Raw genomic sequence first — 20340 nt, 5'->3', positions numbered from 1 at the left:
CTTCACGCTATTATTCTTAACTTTTATATTATATTGTGAAGTGTATTTTCTCGGTATTTATATCTTGTAATTCTATTTCGTGTACTACAACACCAATGAAAATATATAATATCCCATTACTCAAAAAAATCAATGAGATATCTCATTCTAAAAAAAAATCACTTTAATTTAATTTAATTTTCATCGCACACAAAGATGGCCACGTGTGTTTCCCGCCTTTAGATTTTCACTCGATTTCAAATTGCTCCTCTTTTTTCCATTTCAAAATTTCTAAATCAAAAATAAAAATAAAAACCGGGTGCCTCTTCTCTCTTCTCTTCTAGACGAACCCTGCGACGACGAAGCAATTCCTCGGAACGGTCATCGGCGCCGTTCAACCGGTAACCAACTCCTCTTCGCTTTCTTAGATTTCCTCTCTCGTTACTCCGATTGCTTCCTCGAACCAAATCCGCACCCTAACCTGTCAGATAGTCGTGAGATCTGAGCGCCTCAACTTGAATTTTTGACGAACTAGGGTTTGGGCCAGTTTAAGTGAGAATCCGTTAGCGAATTGGATGGGTCGTGATTTTAAGGGTTTTGGCGTTGTTGATTTTGTTCTTCTTTCCCTAAATTGATGTAGTTTAGGTGGTTCACAGTGGTTTAGAGCTGTTTGTATTATCATTTGAGTGGTTTCTGAAATTTAAACCATGTTTGATTGGCCTGGAAACTAAGAATAAGCTTATTATTGATCGATATTCTATCGGGTGCTTGTTTGTGATTGTGTTTTTGGTGTTAGAAATGAATTATAATGCTACTGAGCTTCTAATGGGATTGTTTGACTTAATTTCTTGGTGTATCATTCAGGTTACGATTGTCGAGTGTTCTTCTGTGTTCTCAAGATGGATGTTGGAAGACAAAAACATATGCGCGATGTAAGCATTCGCAAACCTTGTAGTATCTTGTGTGCGCATATCAAATCGTATAACTGCGTATAAGCTTTCCCATTGCATTTTGGCTGTCTGTTTTTGTATTTGTTGGATGGTACATGCTCTGTAACTCTTTCCAGGTATAGGTTGATATGTTTTAGTTTACAGTGTTGTTTTGTGGATATCGGCAGCTTACAAACATGTCTGTGGCTAGTGATAATTCAAAGTTTATCAAATTTATCTTCATTAGAAACAATATGAATGAATAAAGCAGAAGTGGAATTGGGATCTGCTAGGCTAAAGGGATGTGAACTTTGGATTTTATTTTTGAGTCTGAAACACAAAGTTTAAAGCTGAACTCAAATGCCATGTTTCAGGATCAAACAAGCAATTGCTGGAGCTATGGAAGCATTAATCACCCAGCAAGCCAATCTAGGAAGATGTCAATTGGAGTTGTTGTAGACTCAATAGCCAAGAAGAAGTCTAAATGTGCAAAGGAAAGAGAGTTTATGGGACCAAATGCAGAAGAAGGAAATGCTAACGTATCAAATACCATACAGGGAAAGTTCAACAACGAAGAAGTTACACCTGCCAAAACAACAACAGAAACTAGAACTCCAGAGCAGGTGGGGTCCCCATGGATCAGTACTAGACCCTTCCAGAAGGACATACCAATTTCAGATGCTGTGGTTCATGCCAAGCAAGCCTCTAATATATCATCTTCTGGCAAGAGGCAGTACAAACTTGATGGAGCCAGGAACACAACACTTAAATACTCACTTGATTTTTTCACAAACAAGACCTCGATTCTACAGTCTGGTGATAACAAGCACAAGAAGTTCAGTGGAGTTACCGAGAAAAAGAGGGAACTGAATGATGGGAATGAGGAGGAAGTTCAGGATTTCACATTTGCAAATGTGCAGGAAGTTGTTATGCAGGATAAGGAGGTGCTAGTGGACAAAACAGATGCCCAAGAAAACACAAGAACTGGAACTCTCAGAATGAAGCTTTGGAATATATTGGGAGCTGCTGCTTCACCTAACGATCAGCACCCCAAATCTCAGGAACCTGAGGTTGGTCGTGATAATTTAATTCCTCAATCAGAAGTTGATCAGATGGCTGATCTCGTCAATAGGACAAAGAACTCTGATGAACCAGCGGACAAGTATATGGAAAAAGGTGACGCCTTCATCAAACATAGGCAAAATTCTGATACTATTGAAACAGACTCTGAAAGTCCCAACAACACTGTCAGGAGACCTGTCACTCGATCTTTAATTCGAAAGAGAGCCCAAGCCAAAGTAGGGAGGACAACTACAAAGCCTGCCCCATCTTCTGGTTACAAACGGAAACAGCGAGATAATGTATATTCTTTTGAACAAGAATTCTATGAGGCATTACAGGATTCTGCTGGCAAATCTTCAAAGTTTCAGAAGAGAGAGAATACAGGTTTCAGAAATGAGACTCATGAGGTCTGCCTTCCTGAAAAGGATAATCCAACTAAGATTCAGCAAGCGATTTATAGGAGGGGGAAACGACCACCTGCTAAGAAAGATTGTCCTGGTGGTACCAAATTGGGACATATTCATGGTTCTCTACCTGCTGACAATGAAAAGGAGTTTACTGAACAAGAGAAAACTATCCCAGAAAAAGAAATCAGATTTCAGAAGAAGAGAGAGAATACAGGTTTCAGAACTGAGACTCATGAGGTCTGCCTTCCTGAAAAGGATAATCCAACTAAGATTCAGCAAGCGATTTATAGGAGGGGGAAACGACCATCAGCTAAGAAAGCTTGTTCTGGAGGTACCAAAATGGGAGATTTTCAAGGTTGTCTACCTGACGGTGAAAATGAGTTTCCTGAACAGGAGAAAACTGTCCCAGAGAAAGAATTTGACTCCTCACCACTGATTAGCAAGAAATTTGGGGATTGTGACAAGTCAGAGAGTAAGAACCACCAGCAAGGTAGTGAAAATCCAAGCTCTAAGAATCCTGTTAATTCAGAAAATAATTTTGTAAGTCCAACATTTGGAATTAGAGGACCTGTGTCAATTTCTTCACCTAGCTCAATCCCAAAATCAGACCAAAGGGCAGATTGTAGTAGTCCAGCACGAATGGAGAGGCGATTTGATATGGGAGATATTCGCGGCTTCAGATCTTTCTCGACTTCGAAACAAGATTTTTCTGAAAACGGTCAAACACAATCATCTGTATCCTTTATTATCAAATGGTTTTAGTCGGTAGCTTTCAATGTGCCAGCAAGTATATTGTTTCTGCCATTTTGGAATTCCTTATTGAATTTCAGGATGCCGCTGCGGAGATCAGGGATTCCCCACTGATGAAAACAGCACCTGAGATGGAGAAAAATGATGCAGAATCTGGTCTATCTTTATCATCATCAGAAGAGAGGGACTTAGAGACTTTTGAAGAAGGTTCTCCTGTTATGCGAGGACATAAATGTATGTACACTTTGGCACACTTCTGTACACTGCATGACAATTAAATGTTAGATAACATGATTGCTGCTCAAATTAATCTCCCTGAGTGGTTATGCATCTATGAATATCAGATGCTTCCACTGTATGTAGGAAGTTTGCACTATAGTTTTTCCTTCCACTCCCCACAGTTGGAATGATGGCTCCGTTGTTCACCTGACTGTCTTGTGCATGTGCTCAGATAGAATTTCATTCTCTGCATGCTGAAAATATTGAAATTTAAACTTTTCAATGAAATGTTTTGAAGTCATTAAGGCATACTTATAATGATATCAGTGATGTACCCCTATTTTACCATCTAGGCATCTATTAAAGGCAATTGCATAATTGACATCTTATCTATTCTTGCAGGGACTGTAGAAGATAATTGCATGGAGGAACCTTCAGACCCTAATGAAGTGGACGGATTGGCTAGGTTTTTCTTTTCTCTACCTGTGTTTGCCCACATACATTTATTTGAAGCAAAATACAATTAGTTGTCTTTATGCACATTCTGTTTGTGGTTTAACTTTTGTTTAACTTGTTAGGGCTGTTGAACTATTTGCTTTGGGACTAGAAAAATTAAAAACCAAAATGAAGACGGCAACTACAAGGAAATCCTCTGAAATCTTGACATCTGTTGCTGCAGAGGTTCAGTTGCGGCTGCAGAATGTAGAGTCTCAGATTCAAACAGACATGTAAGTATTTTTAACAAGGAGGTTTCCTTGTTAACGACAACAATAACTTAGTGTGTTTTTGATGATTTTTCAGGGGAAAGCTTACAAACCTTAGCAAATCAAAGAGAAAAAAGCTTGAAACAAGGTTTGAGGGTAAGGAGAAGTTGTACCAATGACATACTTAAACTTGTAGTTTTTATTTCCTGGGTTTAAGAATGACCACATGCGTCCTAAGGCCGTACTTCCAATGTCCTGCTCAGGGGTGGTTTGATAATTTTCTGATTCAAACACGAACCTGAACCACAGTCCTTTAGCACGTTAGATTTTGTAAACGAATAAACAGATATAGCGTTTGATACATCTTGAAGCACTATTGCTATCAGTCATTAAGTGTTTCAATTAAATGATCGACTTAAGAGAACCATATATCCAATTATCGTGCTATATAGTTGCAAAATTCTCTATGCTAGGTAAAGCTCCAGCAGAATTGAAAATTACTCTTTTTTGCCTTTAAGTTATTAGGTGTTTACATATTTTCTCGTGAATTATCCAATTATTCCATTAAAAGTGACTGCAAAAGAAGATAACTTGGAGTAAAAAGAAAAGGTTTAGTTATATATCTCATTATCTTGGATGATGTAGGACCTTTGTTAGTTTAGTGCTGAGAGATTGCACTGTGTATGTCAGTGAACCTATTCAGATTTTTTTTGTTGGATTCATTGGTTCTTCATGCAGAGCAACAAGGACAACTGAAAGTGATCTGTGACAAGTTCAAGGAACAGATCAATCAGCATCTTCAGGATTGCAAAAGTACATTTGAAGGTCTGGATGTGTACCAGACAGAGTTCAAAGGAACCGTGGAAAAGCAAAGTATGTCATCTTCTCTTCTTTCCCATACTTTATTTGTAGAGGTGTATAGGTCAGACTAACTTGCCATATAAATCATAAATGTTAGAAGATATCTATCAGATACTGCCTTGCATGGTAGTTTAATGTACCGACAAGTTAGAACTTGTCCTGATCTTGAAGGCATGATGAAATTTTTTGTGAACTAATTTAAGTGTAAACAGAAACCAGAGTTTAGTACTTTGAATTCCATGCAAACTACAGTGGAGACCCTCATAATCCAAAATAAATTCGTGCATGCTATGCCTACCTACATATCAATGATGCATCAAAATCTACACAATTCTAGTCCCAGGAAATGCTATAACTATGATTAGGGTCTAAACCCAGGAATGCTATTCTCTTCATTTGAATAGTTATGCGCTAGCAGTTACCTTTGACGAATGAAAACTATGTCCTTTCCTAAATCGTTTGACGTCCAATTTCCGCTGAACCTTTTGCTTTTGATTACTTGCAGAAGCATCACACCGTAAGCTTGTCTCACAAGTGGAAGAAGCAATTGAGAACCAACTGAACGATGCCCAAAAAAGAATCAAAGTCATGAATGAGGCAAGTTTTCCGTATTGTAATATAGATATTCGGATGCACTTTATGGTAAAGTGGCCACTCGACCATTTCCATTTCCAACACATAATATAGATGGCTGGCTGCATATGGTGATTGAAAGTCCACATTTAGTCATTTACTGCACAACACTCGCCAGACATTGTTAGAACAATATTTATGAATTGGTTCCTATTTCTTTAATACTTTTTTTCTAATAGTCTAGCAGAGATTTAGTGTCTTCAACTTTTCAACCTTGTTCTCATCATGCAGACGAGACGTGGACAGATGCTCCAGTTAAAGCGCCAACTAGCTTCCTGTTTGAGAGAGGGAATTCTAAGTTGATGAGTGTGATGTGTACAGCTGCAGTGGGAAACAAATAGTATTTGGCTTATGGGTAACGACAGTTTTGGGTGATTTGCATCTCGCAATTTACATTTCTGTTTAGAAATATACCAGCATTTCTCTATTTCGTATGACATAGGTTATTAATTTGTAAACACGTACAGAATTTTCTCTTGATGATTCGATCTTTTGGTCATTACTTCACAATATGATTTGTGTTAGGTGAAGAATGATATTTCGATATGGTATAAGATTCACACTTGGTTTAGACTTTTCAGGTATTCGTTTTTGAGTGAAATGAGGCAATCTTTATTGAAGTTGGAAGATATTAGCATTACAATCAGCAGCAATTAAGAAGCTAGGTGTAGAAAAGAAATTCAGCAAGCTTGGTGTAAGGAAGTCTGCCTTGTAGCCCGACTTGAAACTTGACATTGCGAAAAGCTTGAGTCTGCTTCCAGAACTAGCAGCGGTTCCACGATGTCCTAGTAGTTCACCCTCCTGCACACAATGCTCTCACACGTTGTACCCTAAACTCAGCAAGCTTGGTGTAAAGCAACACCAGTAGCATGAGGTTTCTTTCTGTTCCCAAACCACAACAGGTACAGTAGCTCAAGATGTTTCTTAAGAAGATGCTCAATACAAACGCTAAGCCAATCTATAAACCTCAACATCATCAATATGTGCATCAAAACTAACAAGGCCTCGTAACACCAGTTCTTCAGCCAGTAAACTTCTCATGGCATTCCATTATTTTTGTTGTAGAGTAAAGTTCCTAGACAAAATGAGTGCTCGAACCATTGCAACCTCAGTCAATAGCATCTGCCATATTCACATACCTAAACTAAACTAGGTGAACATCTATGGTACATCATATTTACATACCTGAAACTAAACTAGGTGATCATCTATGGTTAGTATGGCTGTATGGTACATCAATGTACTGATGTCTTAAATCTCCGAATCAAATATTAACACACTATTGCAAGAAAACTTTGCGAGTTAGTCTATATTCGTAGCAAAACAACTCAAACCGATCGATTCTACAAGTAGAAATTCTAAGATCAGTACTTGGCTTCCTTTTCACAAATAAAAAAATAAAAGTCATTTTTGGATAGTGAAACGACGACGTATAGTGGTGCCTTTTATTCGGTTATATTTGAAATTCCGAGGAGGGCGAAGTAGTAGAGCTCGGAACCCAAAATCAGAAACAGAGAAAATGGAAGAGAGCGAGAAAGTGAGAGAGGTGATTACGTTCAAGATTGGGACGACGAGTTGGTCTGCAGAGCCAGATTCAAAGCCTTCAGCGGCCAACGCTCCGATTGGGAGCCCATCTACCTCTTCTGGCGAAACCTAATCCTAACCGTCGCTCGCCGATTAGGAATCTTCATCATCAAACCCTCCCACCGAAATTGTGCCGGCTGCGGAGGTTGTGAATCCCGCAGCTGGCCGCCTCTCCCGGGTTTTCCGGAGTGTGACGAGTACCGTGGTTAGCTTTGCTTCGTCAGCCCCAGCTCCTCAGGTTCTGATGGCCCATGACCGTCCCATTCTTACCCCGATTCTCAAGGCTGGTGAATTCTTGTTCTTCTTGTTATTTTGACTGTGAGTGGTAATTTTATTACTGTTGGTGCTAGTGTTTTGATGTTGGTATGTGTGGTGTAGGATAAAGCTGTTGAAATTGTGGAGGTTTTGTCCGAGTGTCATTGGAAGTCTTGGTGCATTGTGACCATGGAGAGGTTCCGGGAGTTGTGTGGAGGGATCGTTGAAGGTTCGGCGGTCTTGTCTCACTTGTCGGAGCAAGGGAAGGGGCGGTATCTCTCGGTTCCCAACAGGGGAGACTGATTAGAGGTACATACTTCACACCCTTGTGTCGTGTTAATATAACTTATATTCGGGATTGTACAATGGATTTGCTTTGTTTATTATGAAAATGCGGGGAACTTAGTGCAATTTTGTGTGAAGGGCATCTATGCATAAGTAGCCAAATAATGTTGCAACCACAGTAGTGTTGTAAGTGTTCAATGTTGAGCTTACTTGTTTTTTTGTAGTGCTCATGTGTACTCCTTTCTCTCCTCAGGGTGTGAAAGTTTCCATTTCAGCATCTTCTGTTCCTATTGTTTCGAGTTTAGATCGTGATGTTCTCCACCTCACGTGGACAAGAGAGAGACTTCAACAACAACTTAATGTGATTGATCGAAGATGTGAAACGTAAGTATTCCTCACCGTTTAACTTTTTTATATCCTGGAATTTCTTGGTATACAATAAAACCATCCAGGTTTACATATGTCAAGATACTCCTTAGCAGTGTTAGAGAATGAGATAGATGCTAATTTAAGACACAGATAGGTATAGAGGCATATGTGAACAGATTCAGTGCTAACTTAACCGTATTGTTAACATGAAATTTGATTACATGTCTCACACATGACCCATATTAGATATCAGGTCTGTCTCTGGCTTGTTGAAAAAAATGGTTGACATCGATCACCATGGATAACCACAGCCTATTGTTTGAGTTATACTCTTATACTGGATCCTATCATGTCGAAAACTCTTATAAAGCTTGTCCTGTAGAATGCGTTTTGATGTGGATAATGGATGCTATGATTCTGAAGAAGTATGTTTTCCTGATTTTGGGGATTGTATCTATGTGTAGGTTGAGAAAATCAGCGTTAGCTTGTTTGCATTCTGAAAATAAGAAAGTGGCTCTGAGGCATGTAAGAGAGTTGAAATTGGCGAATGAGAGCAGAGAAAAATGTGCAACCTTCATGAACAGAGTGGTGGAAGTTCTTCATTCTATCGCAAATGTTGAAATGACAAAGAAGGTAAGTTAAGGAGCAAAGATAATATTTTTAAATTAGCTTCTGAATTAATGAAGCAATTGAAGTGTTTTCGACCATATAACTCTTTAGTAACATTCAATTGTGACTTCTTATCAGGTTTCTGAAGCCATTCAAATAGGAGCTAAAGCTATAAAAGAAAAGAGGATTAGTGTGGAAGAAGTTGAAGATTCTACAAGAAATTGAGGAGAGCATTGATACACTAAGGCAATTAGAAAACGTTATAGGTAATTTCTTATCCAATACAATATATAAAGAAATGATCTGTTTGAATTGGTAATTTCCAGGGGAAGCTTTTGGTTATTATATCTACTTTTGGTGTCTTTATTTTGCAGAAAAACCCCCCCTGTACTCAGTTACAGATGATGAAGAAGACATGGAAGAGGAATTTAAGAAACTAGTGCTGGATATCGAACGTGAAAACCATGATCAACAAATTTTGAAAACCGAGATAAACAATGCAGTGGGAACTGACAGTTCTGCTGAAGTGTTGATTGATTCTCTTTCAAATCTGAAGCTTTTGGATGATGGTCAAGCAATACCAGCAGCCCAGAGCACTGCCTCGACTGTAATAAGAATCAACAAAACAAGAAGTCCTGAGCTTGCAACTGCCTAAATAGCAAACATATCCTGGTACGATAATCAATTTATGTTGATATTGCATGTATGGTGGGTGGTGACTATAATCGATTCTCTTCACCAGTTTCTTAGGGTTCTGTAAATATGTAAACATGTAGAATAACCATTTCCAAAATAGTAAGATAATGTTAGTTTCGTTTACTGAAAAGTAAGAAATGAGAATATGAAAAAACACATTTAGTCGAGCATGTTCACCTCGGACTAGATTAGTTCTTGGATTAAGTAATGTACTTGGGAATTCTCAGGCAGAAGTTGGGATGGGACTTCTCCCTTGGTGGAACCCAGCTTCATTAACATTCCGGTTTGAAAACAACTTTTCAACTATTTTTCTCTAATGTACTGCAGCCCTTTGTCTGCACATGCAAAAAACTTGGAATGTTAGAAGCTCACCTGCATATTTGTAAGCAAAAGGTTTCCTCTGTATCTTGTATATATGGCACGGCACCATGAACATTCTCGTCTTTCACCATGCGTATGTGGTTACCTCTCCCCCTTTCTCTTTGGTGTCATTAGTAAAATGGAAAAAAATCTGGATGATGTAATCTATATATTCATGGTGTACGTGTATAAGATGGGAGTGAGTGACAATTAGTGTGATTGTTCACCTATTGCAAGAATTAACCGAGACTCCTGTGTAAATAAGAAACTCAGCCGGAAAAGAGAACCCCAAGAAATTCCTGTTTGAATAGTAATCTCTCTTTGCCTAGGTATGCAGTACTCGCGAGTATTCGAGCTTATGTAAAACCCTCCTTCATCTGCGTTTTGAGTAATTGTTTTCTCAAGAACTGGAACGTCGTCCCATGCCAACTTTCTCCGATTTCGCAATTTCTTGAGGATGGTTTCTTTTGATCGTTTGCATGGAGCAACTGACATGGTATTCATAATATGCCGATTTTCTAAAGGAACTAGGCATCCAAAAAAGAAAAAAGAAAGTAGGCATCCAAGGGCATCTGTAATCTTTGGGGCACTAACAAAGATTGTATCCCCTATCCACAAAATTTTCACAAACCCAGTCCTTTCGGGACATTCGATTAAATAGGAACGATAAAGAAAAAATAAGCATGAATCTTACCCAAGGATGACATGCATAAATTGAGAAATGATTCAATTTTTTTATAAAAAAAAGTAAAATAAAATAGACACAAACCCTTGCTAACCACAAGCAAAGACATATTCAAAAGAGAAAGTCGATTGACATGGCAAGGAAATTCATGCATGCCATTCATTATTGTGGTTACCACGTACCCTCTTAATTGATGGTTTCATGCCTCATTTGTATTTCACTATTTTGCGAGATTGATTAAGTAGATTTGTGTCAACTAATTAACACTTGAGTGAACTAGTGTAAGATATTTGTTGGAAGCCTCAAGTTCTGACTTCTCGAGTTCTCGTGATTCACTCCTAAATGAGAATAGAACCATAACAAAATTCTCTCCATTTTATTCTGTACACAAGTCCATCATCATTAAGGTCACCTAGGACATCATTCATTTATTCATTCTCCACCCACATGGCGGAGAATAGGTGTATAATCACCAATTGTACAACTTTATCTTTGAGTATACAAAACACAATAAAAACGACTTCATTATTTGATAGCAAGCTCAAGCCGACATACTAATCTAAGAGTGATATGAAAACCAGTTGAAATACTTGATTACTGATACCCTTAAATCAATTGCATATTTGCATATATAACTAACACATGTTCCTATGTTCTGTTAATTACAACTAAAATTTTGAACAAGTCGATCTGGTTAGCTTTTGTTTTCTTTATCACGGAACCAAAGTTGAATTAGTTGAGTGAGGTCACGTCGAAGCCTAGCAATCCCAATCCAAACATGTGTATGGCGCTGGCATAGGTGTCCATCTCTCAGCCACACCCCTATCCGGAGGACCTCATCGCCTCACGTCGGCGTCTCGACCTTCCAATCCTTAACAATCGTTTCCATAGTATATCGGACACATGTAACAAACCCAATGACCAGATCCCCATCACCGCGGGGTCGCGAAAATGAACACTGTCCTATGTAGATCTTCAGAAAAACCGCCACACCTCGTGGACGATACAACAAACAATAAGTCATGTGGAGCGTACCTAATCAAAAATTGCTCTACCATGTCTCTTAGATAATTTATAAATTAACATAGAAGAAAAACAAGTCGGTGAGCGGAAGGGTGCTACTATAGGAGGAGGTCAAGTCCACCAACATACTTAATAATTTGTCATGATTATGATTAATCTTTGGGTTGGCCAAGAAATCCATACATTAATATTTGATCGCGTCAGACCAAAAATAAAAAATAAAAGAAAATTGGAACTTTGGGCAGAAGAATCGTTGGGACTTTGATGTCATCGCGCCGGAGACACGTGTGCTTCACTGGTTCATCGCCAAGTGTCCTCGTTGTTGGAGTGGCTATCACTCCCATGTCCCTACTGATTTTGGCTGTTGGAGGAAAAGTGATTATAAAAAAAGCACTGTCGGGGGCCTCTTACGCGGTTTCGCCATTACATCAGTTCCTACGTTGCATCCAAATATGGGCCTATGGAAAAACTAGGGTAAAAGGAGATAAATAACCAAAAATCCACACTAAATCTTTAGATTCCTCTATTTTTGTTTGAATGCAAAATCTGCATTTTCCATTATTCTACACCAAGAGCATAAGATGCACATAATTCGAATACATTCATTATTGTATTATTCTGCAACGTAATGTTTATAACGAGAAACTCCATTAATTTTGAGATATACTAGTCAAAATCGTGTTAGATGAGCATCATCGTCGCAACCAGCGTATCATAATCGCCATCTTTATTGTGTCGACAATATCACTACAACTGTCAAAATGGGAATGGAGGTTGGTTTAGACTTAAGACGAGGGAAAGATTAGTTTACGGTTTTCTTCTTCTTGTTCTAGGGCGAGCCTTGGACCAATCATATATACTTATTCTCAGTTGTCACTCGTGTGGGAAACTACCCAGATGTCACATATATTACAAGACAGGAGATCATATTGAACAATAGTTGATCGACGTTAGCTCTACTATTTTACTAATATTTCCCAGTCAAGGCTAAGCTTGACCTTCCTTGGCAAGGTCCAATCTAGCTCGGGACACCTGGAAAACACACAATGGTTTCTTTTACACTTTCTGCTATGACCTGTGACAATGAAGCTTTGAAGAAGAAGGGTATTCTGGGGATTCTGGGTAGTTTAGGATGGAGATGAGAAGGTTGGGTATGAACTATGAAGCAGTAAAGCAGTAGCTATTGCTATATAGTCATGCAGACTAAGAGTCAATATATATATATAGAAGGTTAGATGGACAAAATATCTTGAGACTTACCACCCTTTACCTTAATGAGCAAACGAATTATTCATAGAAACCCAAAAAGCCACTCTCATCTTTGCACCTTATCACTACTAAGCTTATAGCTAGCTTCAAGCTTTTATTGAACCATAAATACCTAACTATTCATTCATCTTCTCTACTACTATGATTCTGATTCTGATACCCAACTAAACTGATTGAAGACCCTTTAACTCGCCAACTACATTTCAGTTTCAGTTTCTTTTTCATTGAAGGAGTCCTTGAAGCTTTGATAGTATGGCGTTAGATGAGAGTATGACCCTTAGGTCTTGTATTTCTATGCAGGAGGATGAGTGTGATGATGATACAGATGAAGGGTATGATCATGATCAGCCTCATCCTCACTTGTCTAGGTTGTCTATGTGTACCGGAAATTCCATGTACGGTGGAGATCAGATGAATGATGATGAGCACGAAGGCGGTGGAAGTGGTAATGGTAACTCCATTTACTACCAAGGGCAACAAGAGAATGGTAGGAGCATGTGCACGTCACTTTTGTCTATGGACAGCTTTGATGGGGATGTTGATGAAGAAGAGGATTCATCTAACAAGAAGAGGATCAATTCTCGGGTGGTACTGGCAGATGGGATGTCGACGGAGGATGATTCCGACAGGGAGCTGGGATGTTACTCTCTCCCGGCGACACCCCCAAGGCGGAGGAAGGATCTGGGTGGTGCAGCTGGGAGGATGCTTTTTAACAAGGTGCGGGGCAATTCTACGGTGGAGAAAGAGTATGCTAGCGACAACGAAGCTCAAAAGGCTATGAGTGATGACTGCATGAAGAGCAGGAGGAGAAGTAGGAGGAGGATGATGAAGAATAGATCATCATGGCTATTACCATCACCATTCCACCATGGAGGAGCTAAGACAACTTTGGACAATGATGATGGCGAAGATCAGGACAAGGAGGAGGAGAACATGAACATGAACATGTGTGGTGATCATTGTCACAGCTTCAGCGGAGAGAGCGAGGGTACAGGGATGGTGGTGATAGCAAGGCCTAAAGGAGGGAACAGGTCGCTATGCATGGACATGGAGGAAGTCAAGGCTTGCAGAGACCTTGGATTCGAGTTGGAGCATGATCACACACTGCAGCAGCAGCAGGATATGATGCCCTCTCGGCTTTCTCAATCTGCTAGCACTATCGACACTAACTACACAACCAGCAGCGGCGGCAACTCCCCCATTGCTAACTGGCGCATTTCTGGCCCCGGTATGCATTGCCTGGCCCCTCTCTGTGTTATGCCTTAATAGTTTCTGTCTTCCCATTCACCATTTGGCCTTTGAAAGCCAACCCTTCATGCACTATTAATTTGCATATCAAGATCTAAACTTGGTAGGATATATCTACTTCAGGTGACCATCCGCAGGATGTCAAGGCTCGCCTCAAGGTCTGGGCGCAAGCAGTAGCTCTGGCATCTGCATCACCCACAAGGCACTCTTGCTGAGAAGGTTTTAACAGTTTGTTATTTAGGTGGACATAAAACCGCGAGAGCTTGGGATAATTTAGGTCTGGGGGAACTTTGATTCCAGAATGTGAGGATTCTCCATCTTGTTTTTCTACTGCTACTAGTGCTGCTGCTGCTAAAGCTGAGCACAATTTTTCTTTCTAGCAATATTGGGATAATTTTTGTTTTCTGGCAATATATTGGGATATTTGATGTTTGGTTGATGAATCCTGCACTTGTAGTTCACTGGTGCCTCCAGATTTCAACATTGCGAGTACAACGTAATTGAAAATGAGATACCACTTCACTCTGTACATTATATGAAAAACTTTGAAGTTTCAGTTTCACGTATGAATGTAGAAACTGTTTCCTATTGGTGTTGGTAGTATCAGGTTGATGTATTTGTTAGTCATGAAAATTTTGCCAGTGATATACATTCTCAAAATTGTGGGTATAAAATAGAGAGGAATTGGAGTAGTTTAGGTCGGGGAGCCAGAATACTAGTTCTTGACTGAGGAGTGAAGAGTAGCTTCTCTGATTTTGGTAGTCATACTAAAAACCGCAGTTTTGGTTTCTGGCATAATCTGGGTCCTTGGAAGAAGTTTTTAGCAACTACTGGCATGCCTAGTTGTCTAGTTGATGCTTCTTAACTGTATTTCATCCGTACCTCTTCGGATTCTTGGCCTTGTAAATACAAGTAACTGAAGATAGAAGATAGAAGATATACTCAAGATAAACTCATTCTATTAACTGTACGCTATTTCCCATAGGTATTGCTGTTGTACTAATTATAAACATATTTCTAAGTTTCACAGTGCTTTCTATATGTATATCTACTTAAAGTGATTAGAATACCATAAAAAGCCGAGGCGAGAGAACAAATGAACCTTATCTATATATATAAATGGACACTTTTCAGTCCTAAGGTTTATTCTAGTAACTGTATCAAGATTTATCCGCTTCAGTTAAGCTCAACATACATGCTGGAAGATTTAGTCCAGGAAACTAGTAAATTGAACCTTATCTATATCTAAAAAAGAAAAACAGTGTGATTATAAACCGAGCACAACTAGTTCTCAGTGAACAATTCAAAATCCCATTATGCATCAGGAACATGTTATAGGTATCAACAAGGCACTTAGCAGATTTAGCATGGTAATAGACAACTTTGCGGACTGAGAATATGTCAATGTCGTAGAAGATATATCCTCTCTGCAGAGCAAAAGAGTCATTTAAGTCTCTCACAATTGAAATTGAGAGAAGCATTTGCTAATTTGAATGTGGTATCTCTTATCTGGTTGCCAACCATTAGATAACCAACTGACCCAAAAGCTAAAGCTAAAAAAAAAAAAATAGACCAACAATGTGTATCAGGCGGCTAATACGACTTTCATGGTTCCCATCATGCATGTGGAGAGGCAAAAAACTGCAGCCCCACCCTGCACCTTAACAAATCAACAAATAATTGGGGAGTGGGGGTCATGATCATAATTTCGGAACCTTCTTCAAACAGACTGTTATGTACTATAACCACAAGACCATAAACCTTAAACTGATAGGGAATGGTTCAACAATGGATTGGTTGAAAGCCGGTAAAACCGAATCAGCACATTTAATATACTTTTTATTTGATACTTCGTATCAGAAACTTAGATTAGGCTTGTCCAGAATAAATCACTTTCTTTGAATTATCATTCTAATATAAACACTACTCACTTCATCATTAACTCTTAAGACAACATGGCTTTGGGCATTAATAGAATCGTCATTTGTCAAAAAGACCAAGAACTTAAGTTGGGAAGTCTCCACATGTGAGTGAGAATTAACTATGGAATAACCTCTTGCAATCTTCTGTGAAGAATTAACTCACACCAGAAGGTCACTAATTGTGGCCCTACAGACTAATTGACAAGAAATATAGAATCCAGTAGAGTTTTAACCAAGAATCCTGATGAGGTGCATCAATTAGGAGCACTAACATGATCCTATTCCACCTCAAAAGCATTCAGTACTATTGATACAACATGATCACTTAGTGACGAGCAAGCAGAGTGCATTAAATTGTAGTAAATGATATTTTACAATATCCAAACACTACAATAGATTAAAAGAAGATTCTCACTCACTTGAAGTTAAGATTGTGACAGGTGCTATCACAGGGGTAAGCACAATCAATAGCTTTGATCCTCCTTCGATCAAAGTACCAGTCTCCAACAGACAGTGCAATTGCCTGCACAAAAAAAATTGCAACTAAATTCATGCATTCTGAAAGATATTTGTGTCACAATAAATGACAGAACATGCACATCCAATACGCATCTTGATTGAAGACAGTATTACTTCTATCTACTGTATTTTCTTGTTTCACTATAATCTAGCTAGATTTAACCCTTTGTTCTTTTGAAGGTGAGTTAGGCCTTTGAAATTTCAATTGTCTCTGCAACATGTACTCTAGAATAGATGAAAGAGTTTCAATTTTATCATACCAAAACCTGAGACATCAAACCATGTTCCCAATTCTCTTAATTACCTAGTTTTACGGTCTTTCCATGTATTGTAGCTGCAGTATTATTTGCAACAACCACAATTGATTATTCTGCCTCATTACTAGAAACAGATGTTCAGTAGAAACCACCCAAATAACACACTTCACATGTTACACCTATATTACAAGTATACAATGCCACAATCATTCAAGAAAACAACAGGTATTTGGAGGGTATACCTGGTTGTCGAGAAGAGGGGAATCATCAGCAAACCAAGTATCTTGTCTCTCAGACTGGCAGTGAGCAAAGCAAGAGTTTATGAATAAACCATTCTCACTGGATGTTGAGAAATCTTTCACGGCATGAAGCATTTGATTCCTGAAATCTGCTTTTTAAAAGGGATAGGAGAACCACATAAGAAGCAACTCTTTGTGCGAGCACATGTCTGTTTACAATTAATACACGCTGACAGAATCAATCCAAGAAAGCAAACCATGCGTTAAATATGAAAATTACCTTGGAGAAACTGGATCTGGGATGAATTACAATCTGCATGGTTTGATTTGCATTCATTCCACAAACCTTGAGGATCAGCAGATGGAGGGGCTAAACTAGCTTGGAGCTGAAGAAAACAAACAAAACACATTAGCACCAAATTATCAACAAATTAATTTTTCTATTGATCGGGTGAAAGAATACACAGATGAGTCAATATGTATGAGAGCCTGCCTAGAAGAAAAATAGTTGAACTTGCATTAGAGGGTGATTGTCAGTCTCAGACACAGTAATAACTTATTGATTGTACCTAATTTGAACTTTAAAATATGCTTCTTAAAAGCAGGAATGTGGAATGCATTGTGTTGGCTATCTAGTAATTACAATGTGCAGCTAGTGTTGCAGAAACATATATACATATATTCAACCAGTACTTCGATGCCCTCTGATGTGATATCATACAAAAAGTATATTGACAATCTAATGACAAGACAAAATAAGAAATTACCTGCCAAGCATCATAGGCTGCATTGAGAAGAAACATTGGTGTCTTAACATTTGCAACCAAATTCTGGGGGAAGAAGCACTGAGAGAGAGAGAGAGAGAGAGAGAGAGAGAGAGTTGGATCCTTTTACAATTCTTAATAAATTACCATACTTGAGATAACATGACAACAAAGATAAAATATGCAGTACAGAGAATTACCGAAGTTGGATCTAGGTGGTTGATACAAGTCTTTGGGAGATTCTTTTGCACTTCCTGGAATTCATAACATATATAAAGATCAAACGTTAGATACAGAAAGAGACGTGATGCTTATTCTACCCATAATGTGACAGTTTGCTTAAGATAATATTTATATAGAACAAAAAGACTTGCTTTACCCAAGAGAATATAAAAACCAAACTTTATGCTTTTGAGGTCGGAACTAAACCTACATTTCTACATTAATATTAACCCTGATCAAATACACAGTGAAAACTTCTGAACACTACCTGCAAGCTAACTACTCCAGCATACAGATTCCTTAGAGTGTGCCCGCCAGCTACATCGATTCTACAAAATTAAACAAACAGAACCAGCAATCAAATGCTTATTACATAATCAAAATTGCACATTGATAAAAGCCATGAACTTCTTACGCATCAAGGAACATTCCGGCATCACTCAGACATTTCACCATGGTACTGGCCGGAAACAAGTCCCGGAACTCATCACAGTGTAGTATGGATGCCAGACCCCCAGCAGAACATCCAGAAAGGAGAGCCTGAAAACATAAATAGCAAGTTAGTACTCAAAAGTATCAAAACCCAGTCACATTAATGCTCTTGTTCAGTGAAAAACCTGGTTAGCATTCTGCATTCCCTTGGACATTAACTCTTCCATAGCAACTAACCAAATTTTTTGCCCTCGGAAATTAAGTTGAGCAGCCTGAAAATGAAGCATCACTCTACACATCAGAACATTGAATGATAAGACTTTGAGGCTTTTATATTTAATAGGTTGTCAGGAGAATGGTCAATGGACATAGTTTGCAATTGAACTATAAATATTTCATCATTGAATGCATATTCTAAAGTAGGCCAACAGGCCACCTCATTTAAGTGCAATGTGGTGCTGAGAATTGTAAGAAGTGAAGCTAAAAGGTAAAAACATGCCTGCCAGCCACAAAACTAATCCAAAGTTTCACCTTAAATGTAAAGATTCTATGATTGTGTGACCGGATAAAATTCAATAAAAGTTCACACCTATTAACGAGAAAATGCTCAAGGGGAAACTACATTAATCCAAAGATGATCAGAGACCAACCTCATTCTGGCTGTCTCCAGTAAAAGATGCCCCATCACAGTACCGTAGCTTCACCCTGTTCCAGTTAAAAAAATCTGCAACCACGAGAGCCAGCCAATGCAGACCAAATCAGAACATTCAAAATTACAACCATACATGTCAATCAAAATAAGAGGAGCAAAACATCTCTATTTGATAAACAAATGGAATGCTCAAAGTAAGCAACATACCGGGGTTTTCTTCAGGTTTATTGCTCAATATTCCTGTAAATGGCAATTGCTTTTCCATGAACTTGGATGAACCGCGGCGAGTGGTCTTGCGATAAACACAATTCCTGACAGTATTACACCACCCACCTCCCTGCAAAACAGAACAGAACCACAAAAGCTAAGAAATTGACACAAGACAGAGTCACATTCACAGATAAATGAACTGAAATGGCAAATGGTCTCTAATCCAACCCACCTCCAACTGAATGAGCCAGCTGTTTGCACCCGATCCAGACCCACGATCCATATGGTAACCGGGTGGTGTTCCATCCAAACAGACTGCCAATTCCATAACCATAGACAAAAAAAAGTAAATTTGATGCAAATTTATACTCTTATCTATCTACACAAATTCTACAGTTCAAAGATAAACGATAACAATGTATATGTTGAGAAACAGGGAAGAAGAGACGCACCCGCTCCTTTAGAAGCAGCGTTATCAATAAGAGTGAGAGCTACCAAGAGAGGCTGAGGCTGTGTCGGTGAGGCTGAGGCCAAGACATGATCATTCTCAAACAAGATTGCAACTTTCTCAATCTCATCCACTGGTTGGTGCAACTGCAAAGCATCCACATTGAGACTGACAAAGGCAGCTGCTGCCAATGCCACCACCAACACTGTACACTCCAGTTTCAGTTTCAGCTGAAACTTCTTCATCCTCTCTCTCTCTCTCTCTCTCTCTCTCTCTCTCTCTCTCTCTCTCTGAGTCTGTGACTGACTTCACTTGTTCTCACAGTGATGAAATATAAGTGAAGGAGAATGAAGTCAAAAGGGGAAAGAGGAGGAGAAAGATTTGTGCTTTTATTGTGGAAGAGCATGGCTTGCGTACTCATTTGAATTTGAAACAGGAAGCAGACATTGGTCCCTGACAAGACTCGTGTCTTCATTTCTTCTGTTTCTAAAAGTTTCCACTTGCACCTGTTTCTGTCCCCCCGCCCCCACTTTACTTGTACATCATTTTCTCAATTATTCTTTCTTTTTTTTTCTTTTTTTATGACATCCTTTATTCTTGAGGTTGCCTACCAATTTTTTCATGACCTTTCTTTCCCACCACCTTATGTTCCTGAAATTTTGCCTTATTGGTGACACAATCTTTAATAAAAATGGCCAAATTACTTGACCGGAAAGGATTGCTTCGTTGTATCTAAAAAGTAAAAGAA

The 20340-nt window shown here is 38.8% G+C and overlaps 4 protein-coding genes and 1 non-coding gene across 5 annotated transcripts; 4 read left to right on the top strand and 1 right to left on the bottom strand.

The window, feature by feature from the left end:
- The first annotated feature begins 282 nt into the window (after positions 1-282).
- Positions 283-6109, top strand: LOC126788094 (meiosis-specific protein ASY3). The gene is made up of 11 exons (XM_050514060.1): positions 283-380; positions 844-911; positions 1283-2331; positions 2566-3112; positions 3208-3361; positions 3749-3812; positions 3925-4074; positions 4148-4206; positions 4789-4923; positions 5417-5508; positions 5776-6109. The coding sequence occupies exons 2-11, from the start codon at positions 879-881 to the stop codon at positions 5845-5847; spliced, it is 2355 nt and encodes a 784-aa protein (XP_050370017.1). The 5' UTR covers positions 283-380; positions 844-878; the 3' UTR covers positions 5848-6109.
- Positions 6110-6763: 654 nt separating this feature from the next.
- Positions 6764-9634, top strand: LOC126803030 (uncharacterized). Its single transcript, XM_050530770.1, is given in 9 exon segments — positions 6764-6769; positions 7033-7250; positions 7252-7411; positions 7507-7692; positions 7922-8052; positions 8502-8670; positions 8785-8855; positions 8857-8912; positions 9021-9634. Coding segments are annotated over 9 exon segments (1278 nt in total). The 3' UTR covers positions 9302-9634.
- Positions 9635-10336: 702 nt separating this feature from the next.
- On the top strand, positions 10337-10438 carry LOC126805326 (U6 spliceosomal RNA). Its single transcript, XR_007673999.1, has one exon. It is a non-coding gene; the product is annotated as a U6 spliceosomal RNA (small nuclear RNA).
- A 2227-nt stretch (positions 10439-12665) lies between these two features.
- On the top strand, positions 12666-14515 carry LOC126790194 (uncharacterized). The gene is made up of 2 exons (XM_050516352.1): positions 12666-13907; positions 14051-14515. The coding sequence occupies exons 1-2, from the start codon at positions 12932-12934 to the stop codon at positions 14140-14142; spliced, it is 1068 nt and encodes a 355-aa protein (XP_050372309.1). The 5' UTR covers positions 12666-12931; the 3' UTR covers positions 14143-14515.
- Positions 14516-15039: 524 nt separating this feature from the next.
- On the bottom strand, positions 15040-19900 carry LOC126782400 (pectin acetylesterase 6-like). The gene is made up of 13 exons (XM_050507680.1): positions 19597-19900; positions 19377-19459; positions 19142-19271; positions 18933-19006; positions 18468-18554; positions 18266-18390; positions 18119-18179; positions 17829-17882; positions 17632-17709; positions 17145-17250; positions 16868-17013; positions 16269-16372; positions 15040-15354 (listed from the first exon to the last, which is right to left on the bottom strand). The coding sequence occupies exons 1-13, from the start codon at positions 19835-19837 to the stop codon at positions 15249-15251; spliced, it is 1395 nt and encodes a 464-aa protein (XP_050363637.1). The 5' UTR covers positions 19838-19900; the 3' UTR covers positions 15040-15248.
- Between the last annotated feature and the right edge of the window lie 440 nt (positions 19901-20340).

Source organism: Argentina anserina, chromosome 1 (genome assembly GCF_933775445.1).
Source record: "Argentina anserina chromosome 1, drPotAnse1.1, whole genome shotgun sequence".
Lineage (NCBI taxonomy): Eukaryota > Viridiplantae > Streptophyta > Magnoliopsida > Rosales > Rosaceae > Argentina > Argentina anserina.
The sequence above is the reverse complement of the archived record's forward strand: the minus strand, read 5'-3'. Positions and strand labels throughout refer to the sequence as shown.

Excerpts from the sequence above, each read along its gene's own strand:
- LOC126782400 (XM_050507680.1), bottom strand. The coding sequence starts at position 19,837 with ATGAAGAAGTTTCAGCTGAAACTGAAACTGGAGTGTACAGTGTTGGTG. Across the intron at positions 18,391-18,467 it reads GAATGCAGAATGCTAACCAG|GCTCTCCTTTCTGGATGTTC; the intron begins GTTTTTCACTGA and ends TTATGTTTTCAG. Across the intron at positions 17,251-17,631 it reads CAGCCTATGATGCTTGGCAG|CTCCAAGCTAGTTTAGCCCC; the intron begins GTAATTTCTTAT and ends TGTTTTCTTCAG.
- LOC126790194 (XM_050516352.1), top strand. The coding sequence starts at position 12,932 with ATGGCGTTAGATGAGAGTATGACCCTTAGGTCTTGTATTTCTATGCAG. Across the intron at positions 13,908-14,050 it reads CTGGCGCATTTCTGGCCCCG|GTGACCATCCGCAGGATGTC; the intron begins GTATGCATTGCC and ends TATCTACTTCAG.
- LOC126788094 (XM_050514060.1), top strand. The coding sequence starts at position 879 with ATGGATGTTGGAAGACAAAAACATATGCGCGAT. Across the intron at positions 2,332-2,565 it reads TCTGCTGGCAAATCTTCAAA|ATTTCAGAAGAAGAGAGAGA; the intron begins GTTTCAGAAGAG and ends AAAAGAAATCAG. Across the intron at positions 3,813-3,924 it reads GAAGTGGACGGATTGGCTAG|GGCTGTTGAACTATTTGCTT; the intron begins GTTTTTCTTTTC and ends TTAACTTGTTAG.